The 21,051-nt window shown below is 41.2% G+C and overlaps 1 protein-coding gene across 1 annotated transcript in view; it reads left to right on the top strand.

The window, feature by feature from the left end:
* Window positions 1-21,051, top strand: part of gas7b (growth arrest-specific 7b) — an 85,894-nt gene that overhangs the window by 44,433 nt on the left and 20,410 nt on the right. Inside the window, exons 3-9 of the mRNA XM_083933184.1 lie at window positions 159-236; window positions 2,371-2,459; window positions 4,583-4,636; window positions 10,610-10,699; window positions 13,737-13,852; window positions 14,076-14,150; window positions 19,809-19,887. Coding sequence (XP_083789310.1) covers window positions 159-236; window positions 2,371-2,459; window positions 4,583-4,636; window positions 10,610-10,699; window positions 13,737-13,852; window positions 14,076-14,150; window positions 19,809-19,887 — 581 coding nt within the window. The remainder of the gene's footprint in view (window positions 1-158; window positions 237-2,370; window positions 2,460-4,582; window positions 4,637-10,609; window positions 10,700-13,736; window positions 13,853-14,075; window positions 14,151-19,808; window positions 19,888-21,051) is intronic.

Below are 21,051 nucleotides of genomic sequence, written 5' to 3'. Positions count from 1 at the left end.
GCTAACTTCAACAAGTGCATGTGGAATCACTTATTCTTACTGTTGCCAAATGGAACAAATATTTCCTACCCTTTTAACAAAATGACAAATATAATATGACAGCCGGTAGCCTACTGCTCTCCTAATGTCACCCCCCTTTCTCCTTAACACTCCATCAGAGACGACATGGGAGAGACCGTCCAGTGCACCTGGGACCCCCAAGACTTCCCTCCGACACAAGAACTCCCTGCCCACAGGTACTACAGATCTATTTCTCTCCATCTGAACTCTATCACTTCACTTCCTCAAGGTTTAGTGAAAATTCTCCTAAAATCCCACATGTCCTTTATCTGTCTTTCTGTTGGCCTTAGTAAAGTTTGTATGACGTGTCTACGGTGGCCCTGAGAGCTCAAATCACTGCAACTTAAGAAAATGCATGCAAATAGACAAAACATAAGCAAATTAAAAAAAAACATCTTTATTTGAAAACACTACTGTATTTAGAAAACGTGCTGCAGACAGACACTGAGATGAGTTTCTCATCAAAGAGGCAACATGTGCTTTCATTAGTGGGTCACATTATCAATCACCATCGTTTTAACTTACTCTTTGATGGATAGAAATTAAACAGTCAATTAATGAGATGGAAATCTGACGGACTACAACTTTAAGAAAAAGAACTGCAAATAGACCGCAAAACAAAGGACACTTAAAAGTGATGCATACGTCCGGGCATTCTGCATTATTTTCCCCACCCCCGATTCGCCTAGTCCTGCCCTACTGCCCACCACATACTATGGTTATACAAACATAAGAATGTATGATTCTACCGTGCTTTCACACTGGTGTTGGTTCCCATTAATCGGCTGGTGAGCTCTAGTATCTGCCACCACGGGGCTGTTGACTAGCTGGGTTCGGAGCAGTTTGGGTACGATTCAGTCACCCGCCGGAGCTTCGACTACTGTCACGTAGGAAAACACACTGGCACCTTTAACTGCAGTAAGAGCTCCAGCGGGAGACGGAGAGCTTTGTACCAGCGTCTCACCCTGGTCAACAAAACTGAAGTTAGGATATGCAGCCTCCATTTCAGCTGTTAATGGGAAAGTCAAGGGAAATTGAACTCAACACGGCCGAGCGGCCGCTCCTCCTGTTTTCTGCACCTCTTACTAAAATGAAATTATGAAAGTTTTATTCTATTCATGAAAATGCAAATGGGAGATTTCACTGCTCTTTCCAAATGTAGCCCACATGAGACCAGGTCCAGAATCAAAACCACTGTATCTAGACTTGTTAAATCAGGCCTAGATTGTCCCAGAAAAGCCAAAGTTTATTAAAGACTCAGTTTCAGATTTGTGAAAGTTTCATTAGTTATTTCTGTATATACTGTATGTCTATGGGGAAAAAAAGATTGAGAAACGGCTACAGCGTACCCAGACCTGTACATCACTTTTAAGTGTCCTCTGGAAAGCGCTTTTTCTTAATGTGTTGTGTTCTTTGCGGTGCTTGTGTTCTGTCTATTTGCATATGTTTTCTTTTTTTCAATTTTGTGTGTTAGAAACTTGCTCCTAAGAATTTAGGAACAACACAAAAGTAATGATGGGTACGTAGGGTGTAGCTAGCACAAACCAATCCAGACTTCTGTTTTTACCCCATTAAAGACATTTATCTAGCTACAAAAACAAAAGGACAGTTCAGTGACCTGGTTTGACTTCTTCAACTGCAGCTCTACTATATCATTGAAGCACAGAGAATTCCAAACAGAGTAGTGAGACCACAACATGGTGCTGTTTGGTGGTGTTGATACGTTTTTACGTTTCTCAGCCTATCACTCCAATCACACACTCTGTCGCTTAAAAAGTTTAGTTGCATGCTGTGTTTTCTCTCATGTCTTTGCGCATCATGGATCGCAGAAAGATATGTATTGTTAGCAGCTAGCCAGTTGTTATTGCTACAATGCTTTTACAATGCTACGACTAAATCAAGTATATATAAAAACACACCAGGAATACCAACTGCCTGGGCAGCTTTCTGCCAAGCTTGCTGTCCTCACTAACATTCATGTATTCATAAATTTTTCCGCTTTTTTTCTTTTAGTTTGCGGGAACTTTAAACAAAGTGTTTTTGCACATTCCCCAGTCTGCCCTCATTGGCTACAGCACTTGAGGAGAGCGGGCAGATCGGTGAACGTCCGGGCACTTTGGCTGCTGTCAGTGGACGTTGCTCATACCGCTGTTCTCATTAGGAATAGATTGAACCGCTCCGCTCTGTCATTATCGAAGCTGCCTGTAAAAACCCTGCGTCAGTGATGAGTTCACAGTTTATCTGCAGACACCAAAGAACTAATGACGTTTCCTTCTCTCTCTGTCTTGATCTCTCCCTCTTTCTCTTCAGTGAATGGATTTCACTCAGGTGGTAGTCCCTTGCATCATGTGGAGCATTCACACAACAGTCTGGTTAGGAAGAGCAGTACAGAGCCACAGGTAAAGCTGTCTGACTACTGTTTTTCTTTTTCTTTTTTTTCTTCTTCACTCTGTTATTATTATTATTCAGGTTACACACACACACAGGCTCGAAATACACACACATGTACAAACAGGACCTATATACATGCAATTAATGGAGAAATGAGGGGGCTGCCAATGGATCAGCGCCCCGAGCAGTTGGGGGTTCGGTGCCTTGCTCAACAGCACCTCGGCGATGCCCAGGAGATGAATTGGCACCTCTGTTCATAGTCCACACACAACACGTTGGTTATCAGGATGCCCTGTTCAGTTATTTATCACATACAAACCTGATAAAAATTCAAAGTATAACTTAAGATTCTAGCTTACACTGCTTTCCTGTCCTTTAAATCATCATGAAATGCATATTTTGCTAGCAAATTTGAATTACAATGAATGAATCAATGTTTCAATGTCTCTCCATCTTATCTAGCAGTTGTTCAACCTGCTACACATTGGCAGTAAGAAGCAATGTCACATTTTTAGTTTTATATCGGAATAAATACCACTGCCAGGTGAAACTTGGCTGAAGAACTAAGCAAAACCTTGTTTTGAGTTTGACCACCACATTTCACTTCTCCCAGTCAAATGTTTAGAGGTGTAAATAAGCCTTGGAGCTGTAGATACCGTCTGAAATACACTTTGTTTTTTTTTTGTCTGCCACTGAGAAATTTGATCTGACACTTTTGAAATCAATGTGCTAAATGGTGGAATTACATTTAGATCATTCAGAGCAGATATGTGATACTTTTTTCAGTTCCACTTACTGATCCTTATTACAGATTTCCTTTTGCATTACATTAAAATGTATTTCAAAGCAACGCTGATGCAAATACTGCTCAAAATAACACCAAACCTCTGCAATAGCATGAGAAGAGTCATTACACAGAAAACAAAGCACCAACAACGTAGTTAGCGAACCCAGAGTTTATTAAAAGAGCTTTTTGAAAGACTTACCAACTGGCCCCTATACCAGCTCCTCTCATAGTAAAGTCCATTCAAGTAGATTACCAATTGCAATCCAAAAGGAAGGAGCCCATTGATGATTTATTCCAGCATGGTTTAAATGTTTAATTGACTGTGCCGCACAAATCTGCTGTTGGTTGCTTCATGGCGTTGGCTGATGATGTTATTTGCAAACAGGAAGCTAGCATTATTCTAAATATGATTAATTAATTTGAAAGCATTCTATCAACATGATGCTGGTCAATCCCATTCAGCCTCACTGTTTTGGCAGATGACGCTCACTCCTCCAGTGTTTTCTGAAAGTTACGCAGAGAACCTTTGATCCACTGAAATATGAACATTTTGATTAGTGCAGCTTTAGCATAGCATCTTCATACAATCATAAAGATAAAAAACGGATAGCAGGCAGGCTGTGTTTGGTAACAATGATGACTAATGTTGTCTTTCCTTCGTCTTTGTCTAATTAAAGGAGAGGCTGATGGCAGTTAGAGCAGATTATTCCCTCCTACTGTATCTGCTCCCTTGATCATAATTAACTAGACAGTCAGGATGCAGTTATACAGGATCCACCCACCATTTATTTGCTGTCTCTTCGTTTCTCTCCTTCGTGCGCACACACCCAGTCATTCAAAAATATAAACACACTAATGGCCCGTTCTCTTTTCTATTTTCAATTATTTGTAGGAGAGGAGGTGTAAAACTACCTAAACACCTGATACTTTTCTCTCCGTGTCTGTCCCCTCCATACACTCTCACTCTGTTGATTTACTCAGGACACTGCAAATGACTCTATTCTGAGCTTAAGTGTTAAAAATCACATGCACACACATACATCCACACTCGCACACAAAGAGAGAAAAAGCCAACCATGCTTTGCTTTGCTCTGCAGAATTATCTTCTCTGCTCTGCACAGCAACGCGCACACACACACACACACACACACACACACACACACACACAGGCATATACACCAGCAGCAGCAGCAGCAACAGCAGAAAGAGAACCAGACAGACGCTAACAGCACTCGCCAGGAAAACAACTGTTTGTGTGTGCAAGCGGTAGTGTGTGTATGTGGAGCAGTCATGTCTGACACAGAGGACGGAGTTTTTGACGGAGCGTCCTTCTTCTCTCTGCAGAGCCCGGGATCAACGTCGCCCACCAGGAAACAGAACAAGGAGACCACGATCACGGTGAGTGGAGCAACTACGGGGAACTCTTAACTAACCATGAACTCACCCTGGCTCTCTACAGCAGCCCTGAAGGGCCAGCTTTGATACCAGCAGAGGAGACCTTGATCCTAAAATTTTGCAAAAGAAAATGTTATTTACAGGAGTGCAGATCTGCCAGGATGGATTTTCCCAGGTACATGTCTGCTGCATCAGTTGTGGGCATATTTAACACAGTGGGACATTATACAAACTATAACCTCATGACACGACAGCTGCAAATGAGTTTAATTTACTCTTAGGTGTTGCTCTCTCTATATTTCCTATCAATTTTCTCACTCCCGTGCAAAGTGTCGGTGCTTATTTTCAGTTGCTAATATACAAACACCCAGTGACATCATCCTATTCAGCATCCAGATGACTTCTGCTCTGTTGTCAAGTCAACGCATCCTGTTGGGCCTAATGCTCAGTAAATGCTGTTGTGACTGATCAGACTTTAATTTTCTTAAGATTTATTTTCTTTCTCTACATTTAAACCCACACGCTTAGATGGAAGGGTCTCGGCTTCCATAGCAACCAGGGTGATGCTATTGATAAGCTGATGCATAAAACAGGAAACATGCGAGACAGAGAGGTGAGGAGAACAACTTTTGGTTTAACTAGTACTGATACTGTATGCTAAAGGCCAAGACTTAAAGAGGTCATTTGACCCTTGGCTACCATGGCAAATATGCAGTTTATAACGATTAGACAGTATAGACTGTAAAAAATATTGGTGATGACCATTTCCTGGCAAACTCCGGCATTTATCAATTTGGACGTGAGCGTAAGCTAGGATCAAATCTCACATCTGGTCTGAGATCGTGTACGCACATTTGAGCCTGTTTATTTGTGGTGCAGCACAGCAAAATCTGGCTGAAAGTAATGAACAAACCTCAGCTGTCATTAAGCATAAGCAGTCACATATTAAGAACAGATCAAAACGGATTCTTAAAACGAATAAAAAAAATAAAAATTGTGGTTGGAGCAATTGATTGTACTCATGTGCGTCTGAAGGCACCATCCATGAATGATTACGCATTCATCAATCGCCAAAACTACCACTCGATAAATGTACAGGTGATTTGTGATGCCAAGCTAACGTGGTGGCCAGGCGGGGGGGGGTTCTTTTATATTTCAAAACAGCTCGGCTCCAGCCCCCCGCGACCCCGACAGGGACAAGCGGTTGAAGCGGTTGCGCTTTCCTGAATGAAAAGGAAAGCGCACTGCAGAGCCAAAGTCATCTCCTCAGTAAGTGGCTACCCTCGATAAATTGCATTAAATCAAACAAGATATCAGATGATTAACATTTTGGTATGGTTCTTCTAGGTGACAAAGGTTATCCCCTAACAGGTTACCTAATAACCTCGCTGGCAAACCCCGCTACAGAGCAGGAGCGCAGGTTCAGCAGTGTGCACACACGCCACAGTGGAGCGCTGCTTCGGGTTGACTGCCTCCGTTATTCTTTTCCATACAGCGTTTTTATGGGCCCCTTTTATTGTACTCTTAAGACTGCCAAAAAGCACATCTTTATTTTGCTCCATCTCGGATGTCAGGATGCCGATCTGTGTGAAAAGTTTCTTTTTGTACCAGCGTTCTTCCTCTCCATGTTTGACCTCAGTGGGCGAGGCCTCCGAAACAGGAATATTTAAGGGCGTAACATGTTAAAGACGATTGAATTCAGCCACCGCATTTATCAAGGCCCGCTCATTCTTACGCTGAGATTGGTCCGATACGAATGTTTCATAAATCACACGTGGGTCCTTTCCTACTACCAATTCTGCGCTCAGATCCGGGCCCGTTTTTAAGCAAGATTGATAAATGAGGCCCCACTGTGTTTTCACTTCATCAAAGCTGATTGTACATTTTTGGTCACCAAAAAATGTCTTCATCAGTGTTCAGTGGTTGCACTTAGCTAACCAAGCTAGCTAGCTAGCGTTTGCCTTGGCTGGTAACTTAAATGAAACTGCCTATATCCAGCTGAATCTGCGCCACTTCTGCACTTCTGTACATGCAAACGGCACCAGGAGCATCAGCTACTTTCCCTCCTGAGCCTTTAGCTTAGTGCAGCACTACTGAAATGACAGAAACTTAGTGCTCCTCCCAAGCTCTGCCTTCTCGGCCAAATGCCAAACTCCTGGCTTAGCAGTTCACAAACCGACTGGTGATGGTAGGGTGGCTACATCCATTATTTTTCACAGTCTGTGGACAGAAGTATAAAAAGCTTGTAATTTCTGCATCTATTACTGATTAACCGTGTGGTTGCGCCCCCAAAATTTTCAGCTGGGGGCCACAGTGCTCCCTGTGAAAAAAGTCAGTGTGGAGCCCTGATTGTATTCTTGTACTCAGGAATGATTTTTTTTTATGCTGCTGCTATTAATGTTTCCAATGTCGCAGATGAAAAAAAAAAACGCAATTTCTTGTCGACATTGTTTGACGTCGCGCAGTAAACGGTAAGTTGTATCCATGGAGACTTGTGGAGCACTCTAGACGTGACCAGCTGACGGAGGCGGATTTTGTGGTTTCATTGGGACGGAGATATTTTTTTATATCACACCGGTGGTTTTTACGGGGGCCATATAAGTTTGGTCTCAAACATTCCCGTGTTCGTGTGGACTAGGCCTATGATTCGACACTCACTGTATGTAGGAGGGGTTTAGATGGTCAAATGATTGAGGTTAGTGAAGGGCAGCAAAGAAAGTGCTGGAAAGTGTGTGTGTGTGTGTGTGTGTGTGTGTGTGTGTGTGTGTGTGTGTGTGTGTGTGTGTGTGTGTGTGTGTGTGTGTGTGTGTGTGTGTGTGTGTGTGTGTGTGTGTGTGTGTGTGTGTGTGTGTGTGTGTGTGTGTGTGTGTGTGTGTGTGTGTGTGTGTGTGTGTGTGTGTGCAAACTAAGCCCTTCATTGGAGACTGTTGGAAGTAGCCTTGCCCTCATCTTCACCAAAGGAAACAGGGGTCAGTTTAAAGCCCTTCTAGCCATCAACCTCTGGACCTCAGCGACCATTAAATACGAAGCTACTCCCTCAAACAAATTATAAGCTTCATAAGCCAAGATAAGGTTGAATTTGAGGCCTCTCTTTTCTTCTTCCTCGTGTATTTCAATCTGAATATTGGCTCTGGAGGAGTCATCAGCGAAACCCTATTTGTCGATTTGCTCTAAAACGAGGCTTTGGCATCAGACAAGAGTGCTCTCTGATGCCACAGAAGTTTTTTAAATAGAAACTGTGCATCCTCGCTGCAGGCTGTTTACCTCCTGAGGTTAATTGAAATGAATGTGAGGAAAGATAAAGCTCCTTTTGTTTGCCCTGGAGTCTTTGCTAAACCTGGTGTCTGTTTGTATAAGACATGGCCTTTATTTTATTTTATTTTATTATTGAAATGTATGTTTTGTTTTGTTTCTTTCTTTCCATTCTTCTTTCCTTTTTTTCTACACCTGGAAGTTATTACTTTCCAAACCCTAACCTTGTGCATTTGTACAGTGCCGGCCCTGAGTAATTTGGTGCCCTAGGCAAGATTTTAGTCTGTGCCCCCTTATATCACAGCAGTCAATTTTACAATCAACGTTCATACACTCACACAGAAACTGTGTGTATTCAAGATTTTATTTCTTTGAGTAGAAAATATCACACCAAATAAAAACTAAAGAAATAAACAAGTGATAAATTAAAAATACAAAATAAATAAGGCAAACATATTAAGCTAAACAGCGCACATCTAAACAAGTGACATAATATGAATTAAAAATACAAAATAAATATGGTATTGCACAAAATAAATAATGAAACCAGTGCAGATAGAAAAATGAGGGACCTCTTGATACACCGCTATTTACATGATACATTAGAGAACATCACGCCACCTGTTTCTCTCAGCCTCGGCGAGTGCCATCTCTTGCCTATCTATTGTTAACCACTTTGCAAAACGGACCTCTGACTCCTTCCATGTTGCCATGTGGGTATTATGCTCCTGGCTATCCTCATGAGCTTTCACCAACTGGCTTGCATTTTTCTAGTCCTTCTTTGTTAAGTTTGTAATCTTTTGTAGAGAACATTTTGCAGCAAAAGCAGTGCAAGCTATCACTCTTTTTGGAATACATCAGCCAGCCTCTTTTGATTGTTTCCCCATTAACTAAAAGTCATGTTGACACCTCCCATCTTTATTTTTCGCAAATGTGTAACTGTTTTTTTTTTTTTAAATGGTCCTCTGTGTTCTAAATCTCTTCTTACTTTGTCTGTAAGAAGAGCTGGCCAGTCAGCAGGGTCTGTTGGTGCAGCCTTCAGTCCTGATGCTGTGTCACTGGGGGTGGTACTGAAATACTTTAAAAGTGCGTCTGAAGAGAGAAGAAAAGAAATGTGACCGCTTGATGTTACATTTTAATAACAAATGGTGTGCTATAAGACTAAAATGAAAATACGATGAGATTCATTAAACTTTATTGTCATTGCAATACTATTCAGTCTAACCAGATACAAAAAGCAGTAATGTGCAGTAGAGTGTATATATATATCTTGTCTATGAATGATATGGGAAAGCTAAGGTGTGGAGTATTAACAGTAATACACTTTAACTTCACTTAAACACTGATGTAAACTTGAGCAAACATAACTGCGGCACAATTAACAAAGGCTTACAGCTACACTATTACAAAGGGGTGGAAAACTAAAAGCATTTTAACTGACATACCAGCAGTTAAATAACACCTGAACAGGTATAACGTTAACGTTTCAAACGTCCCTGATGAATTTCAGGTGGAGTAACATTAACACATGTCGACTTAGCTATTTATTGATTAGTAAACAATGCTGCTATCGTCCGAAGTAAGCTAGCAAGCTAACACTCTGCTCCAACAACGGTAACTACGATCATTAAACTATTTATTTCATTTACGTCATCACATTGACGTTACTGTACCTCTATCTTTTTCACGTTTTTCTTCCTCTTCTTTCCTTCTTTTCCTTCCCTGGGCTCCCGACGGTTTCAGTCTTTTAGACATAACCAGAAAAAAGGCTTCTCTTCTCTATTAAGTTATGTTTCTGTGGGCTTATATAATATCTCATAATGGCGCTGGTAAGAATAAGAATTTATATACATATATACTTTTATTTTTTTTCTCCACCCGTTTGCGGCACCCCCCCTGCGGATGACGGCGCCCCTAGCATTTGCCTATACTGCCCAGGGCCGGCTCTGCATTTGTATCCAAAGCAGCTGTGATTTCAGAGAATCCTATCATCCTGTGTAAATGCGTTTCATAAAGCGGTGATTGTCTTCTACCTTCTCTACCACCCCAGAGCTTTAAATGAAAGAAAGAAAATATAAAAGCACCGCACCAAGCCCCAGAGCACAGAGAGTGCTAGAGTGACATGCATCACATACAGTCCTATTGAGCGTAACAGCAGAACTGAGCAGGTCACAGCGGGCAGCCCTGCAGCCAACAGATTCAACGTCACTGCTGCTGGGAGAGCGAGCTGACAATTAACTGCTCCCAGATAATTAAAGGCAAACATTGGGAATCCATTTCGCTGATTGCTGTGGGCCAAAGTAGAAGTTCAGAGTGTTGTAGAGAGCTGGACGATGGATCCCAAAAAAGCTGAGAACCACAAAGGCTGTGCATCAACAAAGTCAGTGTCCCCTAGGACAGGGCGGGAAGAGAAAAGTGAATCAACAACAAATGTCTTCTTTGCTTTGGTGTGTTCTCTGAGATGCCTAGATGAGAGTGTTGCCAAAGCAATGGAGTCCAGACTACCTTTAATACCACTGCAGAAGTCTGTCTGTGTGTGTGTTTGTGTGTGTATTTTTATAAACTGCCTGTCAACACATGCAGCATTAAAAGTGCTGCTGTACAGTACAGTGGCATCAAAGAAAAGTTGTAATGATACTTTGAAAATCTCTCTCTCTCTCTCTCTCTCTCTCTCTCTCTCTCTCTCTCTCTCTCTCTCTCTCTCTCTCTCTCTCCCTCTCTCAGATTAACTGTGTGACGTTCCCATCACTTGCATGCATGCCAGAGCAACAGCTGCTGAAACCAAACGAATGGAGCTACTGTGACTTCTTCTGGGTAAATTCACCTCAGCATTTAAGTGCAGGGCTTGGTATTGCTCAAAAATGTTAAATACCGGTACCGACACCTTGACTTTGATATTGGTTCCTGAACGATGCCTTTTACGATACCAAGACACACACACACACACACACACACTGTAGAGAAGCATCTCGAAACACACAAATTTAAGCCCACTCTGTGTGAAACGTGGTGACAGCAAATTAGCAGCATTATTAGATCTTGGTAAAAGCATGCTGCATGCTGCATGCTTATTGTGTATACATAGTGTTTATTTCTGAGTACCAGAGTCTTTTTTCAATTGTTCAAAATATGTGAGTGTTTGCAGCCTTAGGGAAGGCGCTTGACCCAGTGACTTTTTTTCAGAGTGCCCCACTTTTTCTGAACCGCTGCTTATAGTTGAAAATCTCTGAACTAGGAATCGACCGATATGGATCCTCTACTTACTACTTTACCGATACAGAGTGCTGATTTTCTTGAGCCGATATTTGGAGCCGATACTACTTTTGCCCCCTCAATTTACTTCGTAAAAATGACACAATGATGATAACAAATGTTACGATTTTCAATTTAAAAAAAAGGAACATTTATTGTACTTCAAAAGAGGTGTCTCCACCACAGAGCTGCCTGTCTGTAAATAATGCTGGGAAAGAAATATCAGCAAATGCAGCGCATTGGCCTATCCGACACACTTACAAAAATAATTAAAGTATTTCTGATTCGGATTCTGAAAAGTGCAAATATCGGCCGATAATATGGTCTGGCTGATGTATCGGTCTATCACTGATCTGAACTTTACAGAAAAGAGAACAACAGGAACAAGGTTGTTGTTGTTAGCTGTGCGGTCAGCTCTCTTAACGTAGCATTAAGCTATCAATGGGGCGAAGAGCCATGCCAGCTCCTTTCTGCCAGAGTAATATGCTATATGGACACAGGCCCTTACTTCTTTCATTTACAGTTCTTAGGTATTGCAATTTGGTAGGCGTTCAGTACCGAGCCCTTCTTAATAGGCTATAAATGTGTTAGCTGCAGTTTCTCTGAGGGGTTAAATCAAGACCAGTACCCTACCACCAAACAATTGTTTCTCTTCCTCTCAGGCAGCAAGTTGTCGTACACATACTACTGCGTATCAGCATAAATTTACAGTTCCAGTTTGTCACAGATTTACTGTTCCTCATGTAATTGGATTGTCCAAATTGTGCGTGTAAAATGAACGCAATATATAAAAAATTACCACAGTGGAGCCAAAAACATGTCACATCCACACTAGTGTCTGCTAACAGTCTCAGTGCATTTTTTTTGGATGCAAGAATGGCAGTCAGGCAGCCCGTCAGTGATGATTGCTCACTATAGAGTAAACTATGAAATTGAGACTATCAACTACTGAAACTATCAAGTAGATCATTTTTTAAAGAAAGTGTGTGGATTTAATAACTAGAAACAAAGAACGAAAAGTCTCTTTCTACCTCTGCGGACATTGCTGCCCTCCGGTAAATCACTGAATGAAACTCTCAGAGTCCGTATGAATGAAAACAGCGCTGGATCCTTTTCATCTTTCAACATGACTCCATATTTATCAAATACTGCCTGTGCTGCATGCAGAGAATCAGCATAGGCCTTAATAAGATCCAACCGACAGCACAGTGGGATAACACATTACATGCAAGTAGCCTCTGCTGCTCTGTTTGGACATCTTCCACCCCTGCAGTTGTAATCTCCTCCAGGTGTAGTGTGTGGGGCTGTGGACTGTGGACACCGCAGCCAGGGAGGACTCAGACTGATGCCAGTTTATGAGCTCTAGTCAGTTGGTGTACATGCTGTTAAAGTGTAACTCTGGCGAAATTGGACCCTGCGATCTTTTACAGCATGAATATACATATCGCATGAATATATATCAAATAAGCCATTGAGACAAGTTTTGGTTGATCACCTATTCACATAGAAATCCATTCGCTAACAACCAGACGTGGCTAACACTGATTAGCTCAGGGCAGAGCGCTGAACCATCCATAACAGCTTTTTTTAACCACTAATACTGCTCAAAATAACACCAGACCTCTGCAGTAGTATGAGAATAGTCCCTACACAGAAAACAAAGCACCAACAACGTATTTAGTGAACCAAGAGTTTATTAAAAGAGACAATGCTACAAGCCTTAGCAGCCGGCTCTATTCATATTTAGAGGCAACCCAAACAGGTTCAATAGAACTGAACTCCAGTGCATTCGGTTATTGACTTGACTTGCTACTTTGGAGGTTTGGTGTTATTTGAGCAGTAAAAAGCAATTTCTCTGTTAATAGGTCGCCCAAAAAACTTGTCTTGATTGCTTATTTGATGTATATTCATGCTGAAAAAGACCACGGGGTGTAATTTCACACCATATTTTAAACGGATCACTTTTCCTGACTCCCCCGTCCCACGGTGGCCATATTGGCCCCAGTGGACAGCAGTTGCCCATGCAGTATCTATGTGTGTATATATCTACGATGTTGACCAGATAGAAACTATGTCTCAAAGGGTTTTTATGCTGGGCAATGGGTGTATTAGAGCGTTTTTTCAGTTTGAAACTAAGACGGTGAGCTAAAGGATGGCGACTAAACGGCAGATTCAGGGGAAAATTCTGTCTAAATGTGTCTCTACAAGCGAGACCTTCCATACATTTTTAATCATGTAAAATATTGATTAGTTTGACTTCAAAATAAGGTAAGGTGACACTCGCTTCATTTAATTTGATGAATTTAACAGTAACCATGCTGTTACAGTTCACGTGAACCAATCAATGAATTATCATATTCAATTATGATATTATATTGTATGTACTTTTAGATGTTTTCCACAACATGACTACATTATTCAGTTCATGGTATCAGAGATGGATGCTTCAGTTAATGCAGCAGTTATATGGTAATGTTGCATGACTTCTCCCCCAGCATGCAGCAGGCAGTTTATTTGGTCAAGGTGTGACGTTGTCATGTTTGTCGCTTCTCTGTTTGTTCAATGCGTTTCTCGTGTGCCTGCTGTGTTGATCTCGTAGACCGATAAGAAGGATCCCCAGGGCAACGGCTGCATCACAGGATTTGAGGTTCTGCTGCAAAAACAGCTGAAGGGGAAACAAATGCAGAAAGAGATGGCAGAGTTCATACGAGAGAGGTAACAGTTTCTACATTAGCCACCATCCCTTTTTTCACACTTCCTCCTCAGGTTACCATGTTAACCATACAGTTGTCATTAAAAACAAACCATTTCCCCTTTTCTCTTTTTTTCATTCTTATTCATGTACATCACTTTGTTGCACAACACAGGAAAAGTCACATGGAAACAGTCAGATTGTGTAAAGGCTGTGTGGTAATGAAACTCTCTACTTCCCTCTCAGGATAAAGATAGAAGAGGAGTACGCCAAGAATCTCTCCAAGCTCTCCCAGATCCCTCTAGCGAGCCAGGAAGAAGGGTGAGTGCAGGAGAAAGACAAACCCCCTCTCGTCATAGAGTAGCTTTTCGAACTGGCCGATGTGAATCAACATTAAAAAATAAAAAGGAATGACACGTCAACACTTGGGGAAAAAAAGAAGTCTTTCCACTACGCAACTTTGGACACGAGGAGGCTGTAAATTCTGTGTGTTTGGGCTTCTTCCTCCACACTATATTTTGTAATAATAAGAATGTGATACTTTATTGCACCGTAGAGGGCACATTTCTTCCCGGGAAGGTCAGAGGTCAGGGTCAGCTGCAGAACAACAACCACGAAGCTGTAGAGATTCAGTATCAGATAATTGACAATCTGGGAAAATATAGAAGAGGCTGAAAAGAAAAATCTCTGATTTATTAAGGAGTAATATCAAACATTCACCGGTTCCTGCTTCTTAAATCTGAAGCATTTCACATTTGAGAAGCAGGCACTGCCTGTGTAAATTATAAATTGAATATGTTGTCGTTTTGAGTAGGTGGAACTTGAGAAGGACATTCTCCTCTTATTTTTTATGTTATCGACTAAATAATACACATACAAACACACATACAAATATAAGAATATATATGTATGCGTGTACATATTAGGGCTGACCCCGACCAAGGATTTTCTGTCATTAGTTGACTAATCGATGCATATAATAATAATAATACTGACAGAGAGTGAGTGAGTGAGTGTCACAACTTCATGTATCTGGTCCTTCAAATTAAAAGCCCTCCAGCCTTTTAGGCCAACCGCCAGTCACATAGCTTTTCACTTAATTTTGACAAGGCACTGCTCCAAATGTTTGTTTTGTTTTTTTTCTGAAACACGGACTAATGAAATTTGGGTCAGCTAATGATTTTTTTGGTCGACTAGTGCATTTTCGACTATATGGGGGCAGCCCTAGTATATATATATTGTATATTAAAAAAACAGTAGCATTAATGTAACACTAGAAGAAAAGACGTTTCCCATTGAGGTGTTGTGAGTGTTATTGTAACATCCAAAAGTGCAATAAAGGACAAAAGTAAGTGTGTAGAAAATGTCACAGACATGAAAAAAATCTAAGTATTTATATTTAACTCCACACTTTCTGTTGCGTTTCTGTTGACAGAATCTCAGCCTTCTCTGTCATAAACAAATATAATTGACCACCGTTGGGTTACAATACTTTTAATAGTAACTAGTCACATTGCAAGATTACTGCCATTAAAACGTTACTATGTTTGTTACAGCGTTACTACGGAGAAAAGTAGCTTGTTAGAGTACTTTTGCATTACCAAAAATGAAAACCTCTTTGTAATGTGTTTGTGCATGTTTGCATCTTTGAACACATGGACTCTACCATCATTACAAGGTCTATGGACCAAAATCTGTAGGGACACGTCTCTACCGTCGCTATGCAAACCTACATCCTTAGGAAACAGATAAGCCACTTGCATCATATATTGCCCCTGGAATGTATTCTAGTCAGGGCTATCAAACTGGTGAGAGCTAAACTTTTGCTGACATTAGCACATGACCGTGTCAGGCTGTAGCATTCAAACGTCTGAGTGTGTTGTAGCGCTAATGAATTCAACTTTTCCTTGGAGATATCATTTGTGATTTCATCTTTTAACAGTTAGATAACCTAGTTTTAAAGTCTGCCCTGAGTGATTTTGGTTGGTGGAAATAAACACTAATATCTAATTAGACGGACAATAAGCCGGTCAGGCAGACAGCTCCACTGTGAGCTGGATGGTCAACCGGCAAACCAGGCAAGACATCCCGGTGTGAGTGTGTGTCTGGAGGCCCTGTCAGTGAAACTGTGAAACAGTGTGGACTTCCTGTAAATCACTGGAAGCTTTGATCTCCGTTCTGCAGCATACTTCAGCTATTAAGAGAGAGCAGAGGAGTGGAGGAGAGAAGACGAGGTGCAGAGAATAAGGAAGGAGGGGCGTGAAGATTAGGGCAATGAGATTTGAGGAGGCAGACATTTAGGGCCACATCCACATGAAGAAGCGTTTTCCTGTACACGCACTTTAGTATCGTTTTGGACGTTGTGGACGTAAAACTTTTTTTAGAACGACAGAGAAAAGAAGGACGTTTCCGATCGTGTCGACGTATCCTTAGTTGTGTGGGTTGGGGGTTGTAGGGGAAAGAGAATGCAGGGAAACCCTGCAGGGAGAGATAGTTTGCTACCACTCCTCTTTTCTCCAGTCTGACAGCAGAGGGGATATCATGCTGAGGGCAAGTCTTTGTAGGGATGCAGGGATATGGGAAGTAAGCTGTGAGGGGCACAGTTGGCGAAAGACTCCCACAAAGACAAGAAGCTGTGATTTGTATGGACTCAGACTACGGCAGCGTTATTAAACTCATCATTTTAAGAGATTCCACAAGGACACAGTGAGAACCTGAAGCAACGTGACAAAAAAAATCACTGCAGCATCTTTCAAAAAGTGATGTAATAAAGTAGCCCACCTATCATTTGTAAATGAACTTACTTTTTTAATTTATTAATGCATACATGAATAAATGTATGTTTCAGAATAATGATTATAATGATTCATGTAGTTTAGGGCGAGTGGGACATTTTTAACTACAGAAACTCTATCAAACAGACCTTATACCGGTGTTAATGTTAGTCAGTGTTAGCCGACAGTAGGGGAGTATGCTAACTTTATAACTCTTCTGTTTGGGTTGCTGCGGTGTTACATACATTCTGAATGCAGCAAAAGTTACATAGGCTCTTTTTAACTTCATACAAATGATTCATTAGTGGGCCTTCCACCGAATCGGTGCCATGTCCATGTTGTAAATGTTTGAAATTATACTCAAATAACACGTTAGCTACTCATGTGTAATGATCAATCTCAGGCCATTTAATTAATTTTTTTACATTGTTTTTTATAAATGACATATACGAGTTAACAGGACTGAGTTTTTAGGATAGCATTAGAAAATACATGAAATACAATAAGGTTGTCAAAAGTATCGATACTCTGATACTTTATTGATGCCAAGTGTTTGAAACGATTCAATCTCTGTTCATTTTACATTCAATAGTATTGAAAGTACCGAAGCTACTGTATAGTGTAGTAGAAACATATTGCCTTCCACGTGAGTTAAAAAAACAAACAGTAAAGCTGTGGGCTCTGACAGGACTTCATGGTGCATTCAGGTGCCCCTCAGAAACTTAAACTGTTGTAAATTGCACTTCTGCCATCTAGAATTTATTTTTTTTGTAGTAGCACTGTGTGGAGATTGCATATTTTTTTTGTTCTTTTTTGCCTTGGTATCAAATGACCTATATAGCAACATAAGGAAGTTTAAAATTATAATATCATTTGATGATACGGATACTCTTGATGCATATTTATGCATGGTATGTCCTGGGGTACAAGTACACTTTATTTCACACTAAACATTTACATCAGACCAAGAAAGCGGGCAGACTAGTGCAATGACAGCATGCAGACAAGGTTTAGCAAGGCTTACCCTCCCTGCACTGTTTACTGTACATGCCTATATAGTAACTCCTCTTCATACTAGCATGGTAATAGAGACTAGAGTGGGATGGAATTGCCCCATATAGAATCCAGATTATGCCATCCGGCTCAGTCTGCCCACACCCAGAAAAGTGCAACACAATACTTTCATTATTCTCTACCTCAGGCCAGCTCTGTTGTCAGACAGGACAATCGCTGTTTTGTTGGTCAGTTCCTACCATCTGACCGGCTGCAGTCCACAACCAACCGTCTATGTATTCCTGAATTTACCATTTGTGTGGTAGAGATGTGGCCGTGAGGCATGTGGCCACTTTTGATGTTACCAACCATGCACTGTATCAGTTCTGTGGCATGGAGGGAGTACATGACAGGAGATTAATTTTCCCTGAGATACAGTATTGCCTGTCACTGTGAGACACTTACTATCTGAATAGCACTTAGGCCCCCAGCTTGGAATCATATAAAATGAACAAATGGTTATCTTTCCTCTAGCCCATATGTTTTTAAGTTGAAGAACAGACTGGATGAGCTAGCTAGAGTTAACCACATCATATATATCAGGCCTCTTCAATAGCCTCTTCACAGGCTTCAAATATTGAACTTGGGAAAATAACTGAGGCAAATTCATAAATGATTGCGGACACTAAACCCGATCTGCATAAGTAAGAGAAAAAGAGAGCGTAAATGTCATGCTAAAGGCTAAAGGCTCTGTCATTGGTTAAAATGATCCCTGTCATGTCAACGGGAAATACCAAACTTTATGTTGCCAAGTTTCTGTCCTGATTGGCTGCGATTTGATCATCGAAACGTTAAAGTTCAACTGACTCTAAGACTTTAAGAACAATAAGTAAGCCTGCATTCTGAGAGCCCAGAGAGAGCAACTCTGAGAGCAACCTTATTATAGTTGGGTAATGTTCTATGAGCTCTTTACAATACAATGGTGTCGGACCATTGAGATGTTTGTAGGCTAGGAAATATGATATTTTTCTCCTGGTTCTTGTCAGTACACAAGCTGCTGCATTCTGGATCAACTGGAGAGTCTTGAGACAAAATTATACTTTCCATGTTCATTTGTCTACGAGAGTCACCATCCATGAACTTCTCTGCACAGCCACGCATGTATGAAACACGTCCTCAGAGCTGACAACATGAACAGAACGCCTACGCTTGGTGGAGTCCACAGCTGTCCATGTATGCATCTGATTGGGAGTGTAATCTGCACTTTAAGGGATTTAACTGAACACTAAAGTATGTATTGCATACATATGTGTGTGACATTAAAGTTACGAGCATGCTGACCCTGTAAGACCCTGTTGTGACAGCTAAATCTGACGATCTAATAAGAAGGCTATCTTTATCACTCTGGACAGTTTGATTTGGTCTAACTGCGTTGTAAAACGTGCTGTAATGTCGTTTCATTCACAGGTTTTTTATCAACCGTAGGATGTGAAAATATGTGAATTTGATTGTATGAAATAAAGACCTTCTTGACCCATTTTTGATGCCGTAGAGGCGCAGGTGTAGGGCTTCACTCTGACAGTGTGCGGAATGTTTTGGGTGTCGGTCTGAGGGAATTCCACACATGTCTTCCATTCAGAGCGATGCTTTGAAGTCGCCCGCTTACCCATAAAAAACGTCAGCCCCGGACCCAAAGTCTGGCGGCTGTGGCTGTCTGCCTGCTGGATGACTGTTTTACAGTCCTTCTCCTCAGAGTGAATAATGAATCCTTCACTTTCTTCAAATCAAAACAAATATGTGGCCTATTAAAAAGACAAGTTATGTACATTTATTACGCAACACGCATCGGCTAACTTAATTTTAACGCTTATCTTCAAGACAATACACGTCTTCTCAGTGTTATTGCCCCCAGCTGTGTTGAAAAGCTGAGAGGCATATCTCACGTCCCATACATCCTAATCATCGGCTGAACTGCTGTGGACCTCGAGCTCAGCTGTCTAGATTTACTGCTTACTTGTGTATCTGTGAACTTTTGCACCGGCGCTGAACCCCGTGTGTGTGTGAGTGTGTGTGTACGTGCGTGCGTGTGTGTGTGTGACAGGATTCACTCTTCCCCAACATTTTCTGCCTTCCCCGCATGTCTGTATGTAAAAGTGTGTGTGGTCCTTTCTTGTGTGAGATATTAAACACCCCTCGTCTGATCTGTTCTCAGGACTCTGGGGGAGGCGTGGGCCCAGTTGAAGAAGAGCCTAGCAGATGAAGCTGAGGTTCACCTAAAGTTCTCCTCAAAGGTAGTTCATTGCACTTTTATCCACCTCTAATAAGCTGCCATCTGCTTTATGCCCACACCTAAAACACTGTTTGCGGAGTCATCAGGGAAACAAGCTGTGCAAACGTTAGCGGCAGCTTGTGTTGTTGGTGGAGCGACTGCGAGCCAACGCACAGTGTCAGGGAAATTGATTCTTAACGTCAAACTGAGGAGGCCTCTGTGGCGAATACCTCCTGAGCGATGAACGCTGAAAAATTCCTAACTGGGAGAAACTGCCTGCAAGGCCACATCGCTCCATCTCTTGTTCTTGTCACGATTGAGAGACCACTAGTGGCAGAAAATGACCAGTTGGACGTTTAACTCCCCATTTGGATCCAACAAAGCATAACAAGGATTTAATATTGCTTTAATGTTTAATAGGTTATTTAACATTTTTATGATTTAAATGTGCAAAACAAAATTGTAAAACAGAATAAAAAAAGAAAATGGAACAAAATCTGTTAACAGTACAAACTGCAAAAGAAGAAACAATGAAGAACACTGAAAACCCACAAACATCTCCTCTTCATGCATGTTATATAGAAACTGCATTGGAAACCAGATAAATCTGCATCAACTGGCTATCACACTAGGCAGCACTGATCGTATATGATCATCACCATGCTGTTTATTGTCTATTTCTTTCCTCAACTGTTTTCAGAAACACATTCTAGTGTACCGTTTAGTTGTAAAATGAGAAGGTTTGTGGGCACCGCCCCGACTTGTATGTGTTACTCAGTTCTATTTTGCTGTGTTTCTGTGATTGGTTTCATCATTTCATTCATGTTTCATTGCTCTAATTGGTTGTAGGTTACGTTTCATTTCTCTGATTGGTTGTAGGTCATGTTTCATTTCTCTGATTGGTTGTAGGTTACGTTTAATTTCTCTGATTGGTTGTAGGTCATGTTTAATTTCTCTGATTGGTTGTAGGTCATGTTTCATTTCTCTGATTGGTTGTAGGTTACGTTTAATTTCTCTGATTAGTTGTAGGTCATGTTTAATTTCTCTGATTGGTTGTAGGTCATGTTTAATTTCTCTGATTGGTTGTAGGTCATGTTTCATTTCTCTGATTGGTTGTAGGTTACGTTTAATTTCTCTGATTAGTTGTAGGTCATGTTTAATTTCTCTGATTGGTTGTAGGTCATGT

This window comes from Echiichthys vipera (assembly GCF_963691815.1).
Source record: "Echiichthys vipera genome assembly, chromosome: 18".
NCBI lineage: Eukaryota > Metazoa > Chordata > Actinopteri > Perciformes > Trachinidae > Echiichthys > Echiichthys vipera.
The sequence above is the reverse complement of the archived record's forward strand: the minus strand, read 5'-3'. Positions and strand labels throughout refer to the sequence as shown.